This window comes from Arxiozyma heterogenica (assembly GCF_036370985.1).
Source record: "Arxiozyma heterogenica strain weizmannii chromosome Unknown scaffold_9, whole genome shotgun sequence".
Taxonomy (NCBI): Eukaryota; Fungi; Ascomycota; class Saccharomycetes; order Saccharomycetales; family Saccharomycetaceae; genus Arxiozyma; species Arxiozyma heterogenica.
This window is the reverse complement of record NW_027042662.1, coordinates 311,645-329,249: the sequence shown is the minus strand read 5'-3', so window position 1 is coordinate 329,249 and position 17,605 is coordinate 311,645. Positions and strand designations below refer to the sequence as shown.

Below are 17,605 nucleotides of genomic sequence, written 5' to 3'. Positions count from 1 at the left end.
TTAATTTTTATTTTATTACGGAATTGAAAATTTTGCAATACGGAATTTGATTCTCTGCATTAATCCTACTCGGCTTTGTGTTATTTCTTAGTTTTTCCCCTTTTCAAACGATAAAAAAAACCTTTCAAAACAACTTGTTACCCAGACAAAAGGCTTATGGGTTTATGCATCTTGATATTTTTTCCTCTTGTCTCATTACATAAAGACATATCACTCTATCAGCAGTATATGTGTCCGTAAAGGTTAAATTGTACATTTTTTCTTAATGTCGGTGACTGTGCATAAGCACAAAATATTACAACACAATGGTGTCTTGACACGTTCTACTTAATTTCGAGTTGGCGGGTGCTTTCTTATATTTGGGCATTATTAAATTGATTATATGTAAATATATACGTTATGATCATGCAGTAGAAATATTATCACTAACTACACGCTGCTCTTGCTGCTTTTGTTTCAGATTGTCCAATTTCATTAACTGTTCCCTTTTCCACTCAACAAAATTACTATCTGTTTCATCATCATCTAAAATACTCGTATCGTCGAGTATATCATTATTTGCGCTGATATATGGACTTATTATATCATCAAAATTTTTCTCACCTTTATCCTCTCTGTCCTTTTGTCGAATATTTAATTGAAATTTACCTTCTGGTGACATCGACACTTGATAAATACTATGAATGGATTCCCTATAAGGACTTGCCAATAGCACAGATTCTTGATTCTTAATTGGAAATGATAAAGACCGCTGCTTCTGCTCTTGACTATGTTCTTGATAGGATGACGACAAAATTTTTTCACTCTGATGTCTTAAATTAGAAACTTGTTTTGTTTTATGACCCTTTTCCTTTGCCATTGTAGGTTTGGATTCATGTAACACTGGAATATTACTTTTACGCAACTTATTCAGTTTATTAGAATCCAATGGAAATAATCTCGTAGGTCGTATACCATATAAGGGACGTGTATATTTACTATTATTTTTATTGTTATCATATTTACTATCCATAGGATTATTCTCTTTATAGTAATCTCTAAGTGAAAATGAATCAACAGTATTACTTCTCAATAAGTATGGCTGTCTACCTAAAATAGTAGGCACCCTCCTTGATTGGTTACAACTAAAAAGTGATTCATTCGCTAATTTCTGTTTATGTGGAATAATGACTGTCGGTGATAATAGTTTGCTTTTTATGCTTTTTAATTCAGCATTATTATTATAGGAAGCTGTTTTTACCATAGAATGTGACAAATTTATAATAGATTCTATAGAACCCTTGCTATTTGAATTTCTGCTATTGAATTTACTCTTCGCTAAATTATTAGAATTAGGATTCCCTTTTGTACTATTTATATTTCTTAGAATATTATTGTCAGTTATGATTGATTTCTCACTAATATTTTTCTGGGATTTATCAGTTGGCGTCTTGGGTTTATGAATTCTATATTTATTATCTTTAACCCTTTTAGTAGTTTCTCCAAATACATTCTTACTATTCTTTGAAGGTGAATTTAAACGTTCTACATCCTTCTGTAAATTTTTCTTTGGTAATGTTTTTATATTTTTTTTACCCATTTTCATAGATAAAATACTCCTTGGATATTTATTTCTAAATTCAACTTCTTCCTCTTCAATTAAATCATGCAAGTTCTTACCATTCAGTATAAAAGGCTTTTGAAATAAATCTTGAGCATTTTCTAATCTTTCCTTTAACTCACATAGTACTTTTGGAAAATGCCTTGTTATTCTTTTACGGGCCTTCTCTTCCTTCAACAAAATCTTATGAGAATCCCTAGATAATAATCTGGATGAATCCTTTGAACTTTTTTCCAAAAATTCTTTATCCTTAATAAGAAACTGAAATTCATTTATTAATCTGAGTACTGGAGCATAGATAGCTAACTTCTGTTCTAATCTTTTTATCTCTGATTCACAGTAATCCAACAATTTTTCATCATCTTGTATTGAGTTAGAATCCTTATTCATCTTTTCATAATTTTCTATAAATTCTTTCCTTTCATCCTCTGATATTTGTAACGTTACCCAATATTCATTTATCTTATTCCGTGAGTCACTGATTAATTGTTTAATCATTTTTTTCTTCAAAATTTCAAGTTTCTTCAATTCATTTTTCAAATTATTTATAACATGCAATGATAAACCTTTATTTTCCATTAACACAGAATCAATATGTGATCTGGATAAATTAAACTTATTCCATAATAAGTGGCATTGGTTTAATAATTCATTCTTTTGTTTTATTCTTTCATCTTTTAACGTCTCTACCCTTTCTAATTCTGCAGCAACCATAGTTAATACCGATGTTGTGATAGGTAAAGAAATTTCATTATTTTGATTTAGATTTAAATAATTATGAAAGATATCATTCATTGGCGGGCTGAATTCTGAGTTCCTATCTATATCTAATTCATTCAATATATCTTTTATCTGTTTTATTTTTTGTATTAAATTATTGGCACGAAAATTATATTCCTGTTTGTAAATTTTTGTAATTTTATTAATACTCAATACCATCTTGTCGTCTATTGAGTGAAAATTATCACTAACTAAGAGTATTTTTCTATTCTCTTTAATTTTATCAAATAAATCACAAAATTTTTCGTTTTCTAGCTTAGTGTTTTTATCATCTGTGAGACGAAATAAATTGGCTAATTTCTTTGATAACTCCAAACTTGGCAAAGATTTTAATGTATTTCGTTCATTATCATCCAAATCATTAAGGATTTCATTAATCATTTTATAATGTTTTTGGAATTCAATCGTTGCATCTAAAAATTTTGTTAGCTCAGGTACATAAGCCTTGACAACATACTGTTTTGCATCATTTAAAAACTTTTGTATTTCTAATAAGGATAATGGTTTCTTTGGAGAATCAGGTACCGTTCTATTCTGGGGTAAAAGAATTGTATTTCTGGTGTATAAATCTGGAATTATACTTAAACCTTTAGGATCATTAAGTTTATTTAACATTGCATTTAAAACTTGTTGTTCAATTTCGTTACTTAGTGTTAGATTATTCATCTCTTCTTCCGCCTTTGTATAAAACTTCTTAATTTGATTAGATAAAGTTGTGAAAATTAATCTTTCATTTGTCTTTGTTCCAGAGGGAGAATAACCTATTTTTTTGTATATTACAGATAAATCTTCCAACAGTTTTTCTAATTCTCTTGAAATTGTATCAAATTTATCTTTATATACCTTGCTTGTTGGAGATATGACCCTTAACGGGCTCTGTGAAAAATGAGAATCAACTTTTTGTGTGCTTTGACTATTCTTTAATGGAGAATCTAAACTTTTTAATTTAACAGGCGTTAACGTCATATATTCCTTCGAGGGGCTAGGTTGTAGTGTTTGATATTCATTATTAATACTTGCATGTTCATTTAATACACTAGTTGAGATTGAATCATTTAAACTTTTGGACACAAATGTTGTTGAAGACAGTTCAGGGGGGATTTCATCGATTGCACCATTAATTAAAATGGGGGATGTTGGAACTAAAGACATTGTTCCATTAAAAAAAAAAAGAGATAAAGAAAAAACTAGATCAATCTCTTTATTATCTGTAACTATAAGGTTGTACCTGCAATTGGATTTCCAAAGTAATTTGTTAAAGACAACAAAATAAAAAGATAGGATATAACTATGTATTTGATCGTTCTTAATGCTTCTTTGTGTTTTACAATTATGGTTCAAGACTCTTTGAACAAGCTCAGCACTAATTTAAGATGATTTTTTATTATTACAGTCAGTATCACAGTTAGTGTTCTTCTTATTTGTTTTTTTATTTTTTTGTTTTTATTTATTTTTTTCTTTTTGTTTTTACAAAATACTGGTTTTCCTTTTTTGAACACCGGGCATTTGCAAAATTTCCTTGCATAATAAAAAAATAAAATGATAACCTAAGTAAAGCTTTATAAAAAGTACTGGTACGCCGAAATACCCTAGTTTTGGTACAAAATTATTACATGAATTACCTTTTTGTAGGAATAGCAGTTGTATAGCATGTTATGTAACAGTTTTTTTGTAAAACTCTATTGTAATTCAATGTAATTTTGCTCTCAATATTTTTTACTACTGCGGTACATTTGCACTATACACCTTGCAATAAATCATTTATTGAAGAAAATACCAAATTGGTAATGTTAAAAGAGTACATTCAAAAAGACAAAAGTGACTTAAGAAGTACCCAACCCTATTTTATCAAAACATTTACAATTACAATGTTTTATGTTCCTGGCAACATAAAAAAAAGCCCTACATACACACTACAAGGATTTCGTAAAACAGAAAATTGATCACGTATATATTGTTCTGTTCGATTGTATTCCTGTTTATTTGTTTCCATATTAGGAAACTATATAAACAAAACGGGACAGTATGATTTTTTGATGTAAATTAGAATACAAAGACCTTATCGAAAGCTGTTTTTAAAATAACCTATGAACACTATGCATTTATGTAAAGAGGAATACATATAACAAAGTCAATAGTATATTGTCGTAGATAGAAACGTTTTCTTGATATTTTGAGAATGTACTTCTATTAGGGCAGAAGATATACTATATTTCATTTAATAAATCATGAAATATTAAAAAAAAAATGATGGCATTCCGTTTTCTTTCAAGCATTTATATATATAGTATTCTAAAAGAAAATACATTCAGAGAATAGAAGAAAATATAGATCGATCAAATAAGTAGAAATAAATAGAAATAATTTTACTTAAAGTGCAATTTTTTTCAATATTCTCACTACATGGACATAAAATTATATCAAGGCTAATGAAACTTCTCTTGTAATAGCACTATTATTTAAAAATATTAGTAAGGCTAATAAAAGCACAACTTAGCTTTTTATGACTTTTTTTTTATTATCATAACAGTCAAAGAATTGTTCTATAACTGAAATCCATTAAGGGAAGGTACTTAATATTCCACAAGTTAGCAAGTACTCTTTGTTCAGGCCACAGTTCTATTACGTTCTATCAGTTACTTTGGAAGACCTCACAACAAGTTTGTGACCAAAAAAATATTTTTTATAATAAAATAAAATAAAAAGAAATATGACATCACTACACTCCTCCTATCAAAAAAAAAATAAATAGATATAACATAAGTTCTTCAAAAAATAAAAAAAATTAATGGTCCTTGATCCTTGGTTGTTATTGTTCAATATCAGATATAAAAACTATACTGTATACAGGTGATAGTCTGTTTATATATATATATATATATATAAACAGCTAAACATAACGTTTCTAAGCTAATAAGTTAAGATTGTCTCCATAGATTAAAAAGTTTACATAATCCTCTATAGTGATATAAGAGTAAGGTATATCACTGTGATAACCCTAAGGTTATCACACACAAAAACAAAAAGATAAGAGCACTCACGCTGGGGGTCGAACCCAGAATCTTCTGATTAGAAGTCAGACGCGTTGCCATTACGCCACGCGAGCTCAGATCTGTACCTTTTGTTATAGTTTGGACTTAGGACCAATTTTTTTAACAGTACTATTGAACGAATAGTAAGGGCAATAACAAATATATAAGAACGTTATATATATCTAGGAGAATTAAACGATTATTGCTTGTTCTTTTTTGTATTATACAATGTGCTACATATTTATAAATCAACCAAACATATAAATTTAGATACCAAGATACTGGTCCTTTATATATGAACTATGGGTTGATAGTTTCTTATTTGAGGTTCTGTAACGACTGTCACCGTAGATACATTTCTCCTTAATTAGCTATTTAATGTTTCATGAATGTTTCATTTTGTTACATAGTATTCAACAATCATGTGGGATTTATCAACAAACCCTAAGTCCTATAAATCCAAACTAGAACTTTTCTTGACAATCATCACAAAACCCTAACAATATTTTTATAATCATAATATCAAGGTTGATCTACAACAGGTGTTGTGGAATAGAATAGTTATAATCATCAAGATTACATAAGATCCTGAATGAATCTAGAACTATTTATTGTCTTAATAAGCCATACACGTGCTACAACATTAGATGCTGCATAATAAAGAGATTGGATTACATAAAATTTTGGCAAAATCTAGAATTTACTTATTGTTTTAATAAGTCCCACGTGTATTACTAATCATAATGATTAGAGAATTGGGGTGCAGTTTCTAATCCACTAGTGCACCTAAATTAATGTAATAAATTTTAGGGTTTGAATCAGTCAGATCATTAATGTACTAATCTGAATAATCGATCGAGTTCCAGAAAACATATAAAAGGACAACGTTTTCTGATGATAAAAGATCATCTTCCATAACTTTTCTTGTAAATAATTTATATATTATATATAAACATAAATAGAACAACAAGCAAGTAACAAAATAAGTAACTTCGAATAAGTATATTAGCTCGATATAAGTCGCTCAATATATAAGACTGTTTTGAGCATGTTGTAATATGAAGTGGTGAAATTATTTGTATATTTCGGGGAAGCGCAAATAATATTAACAGTTATTCAAATAATCGAGACAATAATCAACTATAGTCGATAGTATAATTACTAAACGGTCTTATATATTAAGCGACTTATATCGAGCTAATGTACTTATTCGAAGTTACTTGACTTGTTACTTGCTTGTTTTTTTTCACATATAATATATAAATTATTTACAAGAAACGGTTATGGAAGATGATCTTTTATCTCCAGAAAACGTTGTCCTTTTATATGTTTTCTGGAGCTCGATCGATTATTCAGGTTACTACATTAATGACTTGACTGATTCAACCCTAAAATTTATTATATTAATTTAGGTGCACTACTGGATTAGAACTGCATCCCAATTCTCTAATCATGGTGATTAGTAATACACGTGGGACTTAATAAAACAATAGGTAAATTCTAGATTTGCCAAGATCTTATGTAATCCAATCTTTTTATTATGCAGCATCTAATGTTGTAGCACATGTATGGCTTATTAATACACTAATTGGTTCTAGATTCATTCAGGATCTTATGTAATCTTGATGGTTATAACTATTCTATTCCACAACAAAAACTCGGATTTGAAGGTTCTATAGTGTAGTGGTCATCACTTTCGGTTTTGATCCGAACAACCCCGGTTCGAATCCGGGTAGGACCTTTCTTTTTTACTTCTTATTTGGAGAATAAGAATTACAAAATTTAAAACCAAAGGGTATTGTGAGAATGGTTTACAGATAAAGATATAAAGTTATCTGAACATAATTGCTGCAAGTTGATACAAACTTTATGTAATACGTGTAATAGCCATTGAGTAAAAAAGAAATCGATATATATTTAAAAAATTAAAGCAAAAGGAAAACAGTTGACAATGGAAACAATAAACAAAATCCTGGATATTGATGAACATTCCTTTAATATAGAACACGATGTAATAATAGAAAATGAGACTACTGATTTTTTCACTAAATTTCTTACCGACTATTCTGATTTTGCTAAAGAACAGTTAGATATATCTGATTTAAATCAATTGAATGAATATCTGCAATTACTAGAGAAGAAGTATTGCAAATATGAAGATACAATACAAAATATAATACCACCTCTAACTCAATACATGACCAACCTTAATACCAAACTATCTGAATACACAACAGAATTAAACCTAATTAAAGATAAATCAGATGAATTGAAAACTATATACAATTACAACTCTAGAAAATTAGCTAACATTAGCCCCGTTGTTAATGATCTGTTAATTCCTCCACAAGTAGCTCGTGAAATCATTTTAGGTAAAGTTAATTCTAGTTGGATTGATCATATAGCATTTATAAAAGACAAACAAGCAATGTATTCCAAATATATGCACAATAATATAAAAGAGTCTAATAATACCACACCTGTAATATTACCTACTGATTTCAAGAAGCTCTGTGAAGTGCTGAAAATTTTGAAGACTGTTATTTTGGAAAGATCCAAAAAATTTCTGATTTCTAGAATTAGAATACTAAGAAGCTGTAATCCTATTCCTTCTCAACGTGTTCAAAATCAATTATTAAGATTGAAAAATATGTTTAAATTTATTATCGAAAATAATATGTCATTAGCTTTGGAAATTAGACAAGCTTATGCATATACAATGAGATGGTATTACAAAGAATATTTTTCCCGTTACATTAGATCACTAACTATATTACAATTTACCCCAATAGATAATCAATACTCGTTAGGCCATATAGTTAATAATAGTAATATATCAACTTCTCTATTTTCAACCTACTTATCAAACTCATATGGTTATTCATCGGCAGTTAGTAACGATGCTATCAAAGAGTATTTCCAGATCAACAAAAGATTATCAATACTTACACAAGAAGATAATACAGTCATGGTTTCACAAATTGCTGAAAATAACAAGAATACTAAAAATAATTTTATTGAGATAGGTTTTAAAAACTTGAACTTAGCGATATTGGATAATTGCACAGTGGAATTTAATTTCCTTAAAGACTTCTTTCAAATTTCGGATAATGTAGAAGAAATAAATGGTATCCTAGAACAAATATTTCATCCTACATTTGAACAGGCATTAACTTATATCGAACAAATTTTAATTAACCCAAATATCTTTGACATCTTTGGCGTGTTGATTTCAATTAGAATTGGTCAAAAATTACAACTGGAATCCTTAAAAAGATCTATTCCAAGTTTTGTTGATTATCTAAATGATCAACTAATGATGTTATGGCCAAAATTTCAGCAACTAATTGATTGGCAATCTGAATCGCTGAATAACCTTTCTGTAACAACTCTGAATTTGGAGGATACAGATTTATTATCTCAACCTCATGAATTGACTATTTCATTTACACTTTTCTTAGAAAGTTTATTGACTCTATCGATAGATGATTCATGTGCAATAAACTATTATTTTAGTAATAAGGAAGATGCTGACATTGATTATAAAGACAATTGTACTGATCCAGAAAAAAATACTAATAATAATTCAAGATTTGACCCTAAAGCAGAACCATTATATCAATCTATTATAAGAATTCGGAATGATTATGAAACTGTTATGACAAAATTCAGCAAAATAACAAAATCTGCAGAGAAATTTTTATCTATAAACTATTTATATTTATACAATTCATTACAGCAACAAAACAATTTATCAGCACATACTATTGATAACGAAATATTGTACAATAAAAGCAAAAATGTAAATAAATTGAGTGTACTACAAGAAATAGAATTACATTTTGAAACATTAGTAAAAGCATACACCAAGAATTCATGATCGTGTTAATAAACTCCACAGCATTTTATATACGTATTTATATAAAAGTCTATAAGTATTTTTTATTGATGTAGAATACTTAATACCAAAATATGTCTTTTTGCGATTCTCATTACTTGTTGTCAAAAACCTTCAGGAACACCTTTAGCTGGTCTTTGATTAACATTTAAATAGATTCCTCCATTTTCGAAACCAAACCATTTATAATTACCATCAGGTTTTTGAATGTCTTGAATTACTTTATAGCTGGTAAGATCAGAGTAAGGAATTCCAAGTTTAGGATCAAAGTATTGACAATCATTATTATTAATAAAACAATGTTTTTTAATATTATTGATATAAATACCCATTGGTGCTTCTGTAGTGATCTTGAAAGATTTTACCTTGATATTCATTACATCTGTTTGATTCATAATTTTTTTATCAAACTCTCCAAATTGTGGAAACTCATCCAAAAAAGTCAAACTGGGAAACACATTATGATTAATACTTGGAACAGATAGCTTTGCGACATCAGTTGCTATTTCTTGTCCATTGTTTTCTACCTCCAATCTTGATAAAAGTATGGTTTTCATTGTACCCAATTCTGTTTGATTCTTATTTTTACCAGTTTGAATTGATGGTTTTGGCAAAAAATCATAATTTGGTATATCCTCAGATATATGATTATAAGCCTGGGTTGAAATTTTATACACAGTGATAAAATTTTTGGATACCTGTTGGTTTGGACCTTCATATTGTAAAAATTCTTCCTCTTTAGTTCCGTCCTGTTTTTCTTCTACTTCTTCTGTTATTTCTCTTTCTTCTTGAGTGTTTTTATAGTTTTTAGTTATTTTATTTTGCTTTTCTTCTCTCTCTTTAACTTTCAAATCCCTTTTCTCTATAGAGTCTATGGATATATGTTCAGAAAAGTCTTTATTAGATGTTGCTGTTTTAGTAGTTGAATCTGAAATTACTAGAGGTTCATCTTTAATATTGGCATGAGTTATCTCAGGAAAGGATTGTCCTTCCTTACTTAATAACTGGCTCGCCGAATTGTATTCGGTAATAGCGCCATCCTTTTCTATTGGTACATTACTAGAAAGTGTTGAAGTCGAATCTTCAATTTCCATATTTGTTGAAGAGTTTAGAGCAGTAGCACTAGTTTGTAATTCCTTTTCAAGTAGCAGAGTATCAAGTGCTTTAGAATTGCTAGTTTCCTGTTGCATAATGGTAGAACGTTCTATTTGAAGTTTAATGTTAGTTTTTACGTCTCCTGAAATAGCATCATTTTCTTGTCCCACGGAGGGGTCGTTGGTTTCTATTATATTTTCTTCTTCTTTCTCTTTAGATAGTATAGATTGTAAATTTTTTTGATTATTTTCATCTTCTAGTTGTTTCTTTGGTTTTCTTCCATATCTTTTCTTCTTCTTCTTTTCCCTCTTTTGTAATTGTTCATTCCAGTACTTATAGTCTTCTAGTTCGGATATCGGTTTCACCTGCCATGTAGTGGAAAGATATTGTATAACTGTTTCGTCGTTATTAAACTTTAGTTTTTTTCTCTGTTGCAAAGCTAATCTTGTTTGTTTTTTAAAAATTTCTTGCTCTTTAAATCTGTTGAGACTTTGTAAATTTAACCGCTCTGTCTCCTCAGCAATCCTTAATCTATCGTCCTGAGTCAACTTATGCAATTTTAAAGTATTCTCATCCCTTCTCTTTTTTAATTTTAATTGAATTTTTTTACGTTTCTCTTCAGCTTTGACCAATTTTTCATAAACTTTGATCTTATTTGCAATTGTTGATGATCTATTTGAAGTTCTTCTTGCTGTGGCCAGTAGACTTTCTACTTTAATTGTTTCCAAAGATCCTAATTTAGAAGTTCTTGTATGCTCTTCTTTCTGTGCACTCAAACTTATTGACTTATCTGCTTTTGCTGTTTTCTTAATTATAGTAGGCAAAACTTTTCGTTTCTTTCTCTTTTTAAGCTTTTCCTCTTTTTGTAGTTCCTTCTCACCTGCTTCTGCATCACTCTCATTACTTGATTCAACATCAGAATCGCTGCTCAACATCATATCTACATTATTTTCATTTAGAAAGCTTTCGTTATTACTCTGAAAAGTCATAGTATTATCATCTGCATCAGATATTAGATCTTGAAAAACAATACCGCTGTTTCTCTTTTTTGATGATACATTAGAACCATTATCACTAATGCTATCTGATTCTACTTGAAATTCTTGATCATCCTCATCTTCTTGAAACAGTAAATTGATATCATCATCGTCCTCATTTACAAAATTTTTACTATTCTTAAAATTTCCTATTTGAAGTTGAGCATCTTTAATTTCTTGTTCCAATAATTTTTGTAATCTATTACCTGCATTAGTACGACGTTTTCTTGTAGTTATCAGATACTCAACAGGCTCATTTTCATTTTCACTCATTTTATTAATATTGGCTAATATATTGTGATTGGTATTACTTAATAATCAACAACAATAACAACCTGACATTCCCTTTATACATGTATACTAATGTATGCTTTAATAAAAGGAAAAAAAATAACTGAGGTAAAATAAGATAACCAAATTAAACTTGTTTATGTAGTTTTATGTTTCTGTTCTGTGTACACCAATGTGAATAAGATAATCACCAGGTTCCAGCTATATCATCACTACCACCATTTTCATTATTATTATTGTTGTTGTTGTCAATGTTAATTATTTTTCACCATACTACAAATTTCAGCAGAAAATAAAATCGACACAACATATGTGGTGTTAGGATGTTATAGTATACACAGAGTAAATCAGTATATATTTGAGTGATAACTAATTAATTCAAAGATATATTGTGGAACCATTGTCAACTTACTATCTATATAATGAATTAATCGTTCGATTTAACACTAAAAATATAAATAAATCACATATATAGTTAAATAAAGAAAAATTTTGCTTTGCATTAGCTATTTTTTTCTGTAAAAACTGTTTATCTTCTGCTAGACAATCGTTTTTTTACAAATGTGATTCAGCCTTCTCAGTCCATAAAGTTGTTGTATTTCATCCTTTAACTATTGGTACTTTATCCAACACTTGTCGTTGTATATGTTTTTAATTTATTTTTTTGTGACAAAAAAAAAATTGAATAACAACAAGTTAATACAGTTTCTTTTTATTCTTATCATGACTATACATATACAACATAACTCACACCCTGTTTCAAAAACCACATTATTTATTGTGTTGATGTTATTGTAACCCCTTCTGCTGTTTTGGTAGTATTATTCTTCGTATTCTCTTGTTGTGTTTCATTATCTTCATCTATAAATTCTGGGATTGTTCCACACAAATATGATGGTATTTTATCATTATTAACAACCTCTAAATTATTATTGTTGTTATTATTGTTCATATACTCTTCATTAAGGTTTATATTACTATTTAATAAATCCTCACCCCATTCTGGCTCTTCTTCGGCAAGTGCATCCAATTCAGCATCCAACTCATCCTCATCGATATCGTCCTCCATCAAGTTGCCGTTCATATTTAGATTTAAAGCATTTTGTAATTCCTCCCCCTTTTCAATCAAATCAACCATTTCATCTTTCATATCCTCTAAGTTGTCAATATCTATTTTACCGTATTGTTGTTTCAAAATCGAATTATGTTGTTTTAAGGCATTGACACTAATCATTGTATTCTGTAAAGTGTCGGTCATCATTTGTGCTTGAATCATTGACCACTCCTGATTGTCTAAAGAATCCCTCATTTGTTCCAATTTCTTTCTCTTATTTAGAAGTTTCAATGCTTGTGATCTTAAAGGCTTTTGTCCCTGTGGACTCTTTATTGTGGAGAGACGTTTTTGTATATTAGTCAACTGCATATTCAGTTGACTTATATCTGTGTCTAGTTTCGATATCCTTGTTTGCAGCGATTGTTGAGCCTGAGTCATGGCATGATTTGATTCTTTCAATATCTGTTCAGATGTCTTTCTATTCTTCCCGTACCCAAATATTCTATTCATTTTTATCTATTCTTCAATAAACCAATTTGTGTGTGTGTGTATTTTTTTTCCTTAGTTGTTGTATTATTTACAAATGTAGTATTTATCAATACAATGTCTATGCGTAGACATATATTTATGTATAGTATGCTCAAATGCTTACACTTATTCCCGCAGGTGTATCCTTTACAAGAAGTTGATCTGTTTTATCGTGGGTTTTCTTTCCTTCTTCTTTTCCCAATAGTGGCTTCTAGCTCGTTAAAATAAAAGAAAAATAAAATAATAAAAGAAAACAAGAATACATAACAGAGTATAGAATATATAGACAAGAAAAGATATATATATATATATATAGTAAAAAAAAATCTGCAGTGCAATCCTGAAACATCCTCAATAAACATTGAACATAGTTATACATTAATAAAGTAATGTATACATGAGGGTATATATATATATATGTATACAGATGTATAGATATAGATGTGAAGAAGTCATGCATATACTTTTTCTCTTGCTTGTTAATTTACAAATTTTTTGATTTTATATATTCGACTAAAGCGTCAATAGTAACAAGAGGGATATTATGTTCTTTACCAAATTTAATACAATCATCGAGTCTCATCATAGAACCCTTTGGGTCGTCATTATTGACCAATTCACAGATGACACCAACTGGTGGCAATCCACTTAATCTACATAGATCCACAGCCGCTTCTGTGTGTCCTCTTCTTTTCAAAACACCTCCCTCGACAGCTCTCAATGGACATACATGACCTGGTTTCAAAAAATCAGTTGGTTTAGCGTTAGGGGATGCTAGGCTTTTGCATGTCAACGCTCTATCATACGCAGAGATACCAGTAGTAGTTCCCTTAGCGACGTCTACAGTGATTGTGTACGCAGTCCCATGCCTATCATCTGCGAAAGATGCACATTTCAAATTACCTCTAATCAATGGTAAGTCCAATTTGTCAGCCAATTCATTTGTCATTGGTGCACATACATAACCTGAAGAATGGCGTATGAGGAACGCCATCTGTTCTGTGGTCACATTGTGGGCTGCACATATTAAATCACCCTCATTTTCCCGACTTTCATCATCCATCACAATAATGAATCCATTCTTCTTGAAATGGTTAACAGCTTCTTCAATTGAAATAAAATTAGACATTGATCTTTCCTTTTTTCTTTTCGTCTCTTGAAGATAATTTGCTGGAATATCACCGTCAACAATTAATTATATGTAAAAAAATTTTTTTTTCTGTTTTTTTTTTTTTTTTTTTCGGTTGTCTGTTTTACCAACCAAAGTGTAATCAAGCTTCATTCACAACGCAAGAAAGGGATCTGTACAAGACAAAACGAGCAGAATGACTTTAGCTACTTCACTATCTTCCCTCTCTTTCATTTTTTTTTTGTTTAATCATCAACTAAAGTTGTGTTTGAGAATTTGAGTAAATTTCCCATTCTCATTTTTTCATGTCGTTTCTTTTTTCTATTTTGTTTTTCTTTTCTTTTCTTTTCTTTAAAAAAAAAAGTAAAAAAAAAAAGAGACCATTGCCTCGATTTCTCTTCCGCGGAACAACGGAAAAGGACAAATGGGAAATTCCAATCCACTGTTTTGAAGAAACTGAGAATCCATAGCAATAATGATAGAAGAGAAGGGTCCTTGCATTTGTGTATGTGTGTATGTTCACATTCCTGTTCTGTTGTTTAGTATTACTAATATGGACTTATAACCATCTGGATGTAATCTATTCTTGACATATTACCTCCTAATATCAATAATGTATTGATCAAATTCTTATCACCATCAATTGTGTCTACAACCAATTTACTCGATGTAAATTGATTATAACTTAAATATTTTTGGTCGATATGAACTTTACTTAGTATTTTACACGGTCGACTCCTTTTGAAATACTGTCTCTCTCTTTTTTCCTTGTCTGGGTCTACCTCTTTCACAATAAACCACTGTATTATATATATTGTGTCCCATGTCATCGCATAACATAAATATTTTCCATTTAATAAGTTACACTTCATTTCTTTATTCTTATTCTTACTTATAGCAATCCATTCCACAGAGAGTACAGGTTTTTGTAGGTTTATCGAATCTAATATTTGATTATCTTTAGTATCCCATAATTTAATCGTCCAATCAATAGAACTCGATAATAATAACCCCTGGGTATCCATTGATAAATTTGTCACATAGCTATTATGAAATAATATCTTTTCATGTAAATTCGTTTCCATTGATGATAACCATTCATTAGGCATCTTTGGTAAAAACCCGTGATTTTCGGTATTTATCATTATTTTATTATCATCTTTACTATCATTTTTATCTTTCTTTAATACCCCATTCTCACTGGAAACATCTAAAAATATCTTATATATACCTCCATCTTCTGTACCTAGAAATACGCACTCACTGTTAAATGGTGAACCAACTATACTGGTAATGTTAAGCTCATTAAATATCACTAATTTGGATAAGTATTTGTCAATAAATAATTGAATTTCACTTGACACTTTTTCAGAAATTGTGCTATATAGAATACTGTTTGATGGTGGTACCACTTTAATCCTGGATGGCAGTAACAAATCAGTTTTATTTCTAAATTTATTGTTATTATTATCGCTATTATTATCTTTTTCATATTTTACAAACATTGTGATATCATAAGATAAATCTAATGAATTTAAAATAGACATATAGCCTCTTGAATCACCAACAACCAACTTGAATTTTGTTTCCCATATCGCATTCAAATAATCACAACTTAAATGATAATTTTTAATAAGTATATTTCTATCCCAACTAATATCACCTTGTTGGACATTTTTCTTTAATTCATATAAGATTATTTTACCCCTCTCAGTTAACAATATCATAGATATTATGTCATGCATTTCCATATCGTTACGCAAAATCTTATTTTTTGTTATTATTTGACCTAAAAATTCAAGCTTATCTATAATTCTATCTGTAAATGTATCAATAACATAAATAAAACTTTTCGGCACAACAGTTTCCATATCGATTTTTGGTTTATTTGAAAATGTATGTATGGTACTGAAAGTGACAAGTGTGACATGTCGATTGATATCGAAATCAATTGATTTACAAACTACTTCAACATCTCTATGCTGATTGTCCTTAACCTCACATGTATGAAGATAATAGATGTTATTAATACTTTTTAGGACTTTATCATTTTGAGTTTTTCCACTCTCCTGTTGTATATCTATGTTAGTTCTTTCTATGACATTTTCCCCTCTTGAATACCAATAAGATGCAAAGCTTTCATACGTATTAGTATTACTATTGGTACGGTTATTACTGATTTTATTAGTCCCATGCTCTATTAAAAATCCATTATCTATTATTAAAGGTTTCAATTCAAACAACTTGGATGTGTTCTTTTTCAGCATTTTGTCCTCTTCAAATATTCGTGATGATTTGTTTTTTGTCTCTGATGAAATTATATCAGAATTATTTGAAGCAAAAGAACCCTCTTTTATTATATTATACGTAGAATCACTGTTATTATTACTATTATTATTACTATTATTATTACCACCAGTGGTATTATTATTGATACTATCATTACCATCTGTTTGAACACCATGATCAAAAGTTTTGACTTTAGTCCTTGTTTCGGTAATATATTCAGAAGCATCATTCATAGAAGTTAATAACGCAGGTAAAGTTGATTCAGTTGAGAAATCATCTGTTTGGACAGCAGCATCTGTCATAGTTTTTTTTGAATGGTTTTTCCCATTTTCCCCCATATCATGGGGTTTAGCATCAATAAAATCAGCATCCCGATCATTCACAATATTGTTGGCATGATAATTACCTTCATTAATCAACAGTCTTCTCTCTTTTAGTAATCGTAACTTCTCCTTCTTAGCTTCTAATTCTTTCAGTAGATCCATCCTTATTTTTCAATGAAAATGCTTCCTCCCATCTCCACATAAATAAACATACAGGCACAACTTTTCAGTGCTCATTAATTTCCTTATCTGCTCTTATTCTTGATTCCCTTTTTTTATTCATTATTCACGTAACCCTTCAGCTTGAGAATTCTAATGGCTAGCATGCAATATTGCTTCTCTAAGATGTATTCAATTTTTTCGCAGCACTTTATTTTTTTTTCTTCGAAGTGGAAAAGATTCCACATATTATTGACAAAAAATGAATATTCTCTTTTAATTTACTATGAAGGTTGATATTGAGAAGACACAGATCACGATCTGTAAATATATGGATGAATAAAAGAAAATAGGCATATTTTAAATCGTACTAACTGTTTCCTAACAAGA

General features: G+C 29.4%; 6 protein-coding genes and 2 non-coding genes across 8 annotated transcripts; 2 read left to right on the top strand and 6 right to left on the bottom strand.

Annotated features, from left to right (window-relative positions):
* Positions 1-403: 403 nt before the first annotated feature.
* Positions 404-3,532, bottom strand: ASE1 (Ase1p; the record flags this gene model as incomplete). The annotated part of the gene is made up of 1 exon (XM_064861625.1): positions 404-3,532. One exon carries the CDS (start codon positions 3,530-3,532, stop codon positions 404-406), a length of 3,129 nt encoding a protein of 1,042 aa, XP_064716580.1.
* A 1,881-nt stretch (positions 3,533-5,413) lies between these two features.
* Positions 5,414-5,486, bottom strand: PWA37_005171. Its single transcript has one exon. It is a non-coding gene; the product is annotated as a tRNA-Arg (tRNA).
* Positions 5,487-7,080: 1,594 nt separating this feature from the next.
* Positions 7,081-7,154, top strand: PWA37_005170. Its single transcript has one exon. It is a non-coding gene; the product is annotated as a tRNA-Glu (tRNA).
* A 209-nt stretch (positions 7,155-7,363) lies between these two features.
* VPS52 (Vps52p) lies at positions 7,364-9,292 on the top strand (the record flags this gene model as incomplete). The annotated part of the gene is made up of 1 exon (XM_064861624.1): positions 7,364-9,292. The coding sequence occupies one exon, from the start codon at positions 7,364-7,366 to the stop codon at positions 9,290-9,292; it is 1,929 nt and encodes a 642-aa protein (XP_064716579.1).
* Positions 9,293-9,414: 122 nt separating this feature from the next.
* On the bottom strand, positions 9,415-11,715 carry VPS72 (Vps72p; the record flags this gene model as incomplete). Its single annotated transcript, XM_064861623.1, has 1 exon — positions 9,415-11,715. One exon carries the CDS (start codon positions 11,713-11,715, stop codon positions 9,415-9,417), a length of 2,301 nt encoding a protein of 766 aa, XP_064716578.1.
* A 793-nt stretch (positions 11,716-12,508) lies between these two features.
* VPS60 (Vps60p) lies at positions 12,509-13,297 on the bottom strand (the record flags this gene model as incomplete). The annotated part of the gene is made up of 1 exon (XM_064861622.1): positions 12,509-13,297. One exon carries the CDS (start codon positions 13,295-13,297, stop codon positions 12,509-12,511), a length of 789 nt encoding a protein of 262 aa, XP_064716577.1.
* Positions 13,298-13,799: 502 nt separating this feature from the next.
* On the bottom strand, positions 13,800-14,444 carry RIB3 (3,4-dihydroxy-2-butanone-4-phosphate synthase RIB3; the record flags this gene model as incomplete). The annotated part of the gene is made up of 1 exon (XM_064861621.1): positions 13,800-14,444. The coding sequence occupies one exon, from the start codon at positions 14,442-14,444 to the stop codon at positions 13,800-13,802; it is 645 nt and encodes a 214-aa protein (XP_064716576.1).
* Positions 14,445-14,992: 548 nt separating this feature from the next.
* PAC11 (dynein intermediate chain) lies at positions 14,993-17,218 on the bottom strand (the record flags this gene model as incomplete). The annotated part of the gene is made up of 1 exon (XM_064861620.1): positions 14,993-17,218. One exon carries the CDS (start codon positions 17,216-17,218, stop codon positions 14,993-14,995), a length of 2,226 nt encoding a protein of 741 aa, XP_064716575.1.
* Between the last annotated feature and the right edge of the window lie 387 nt (positions 17,219-17,605).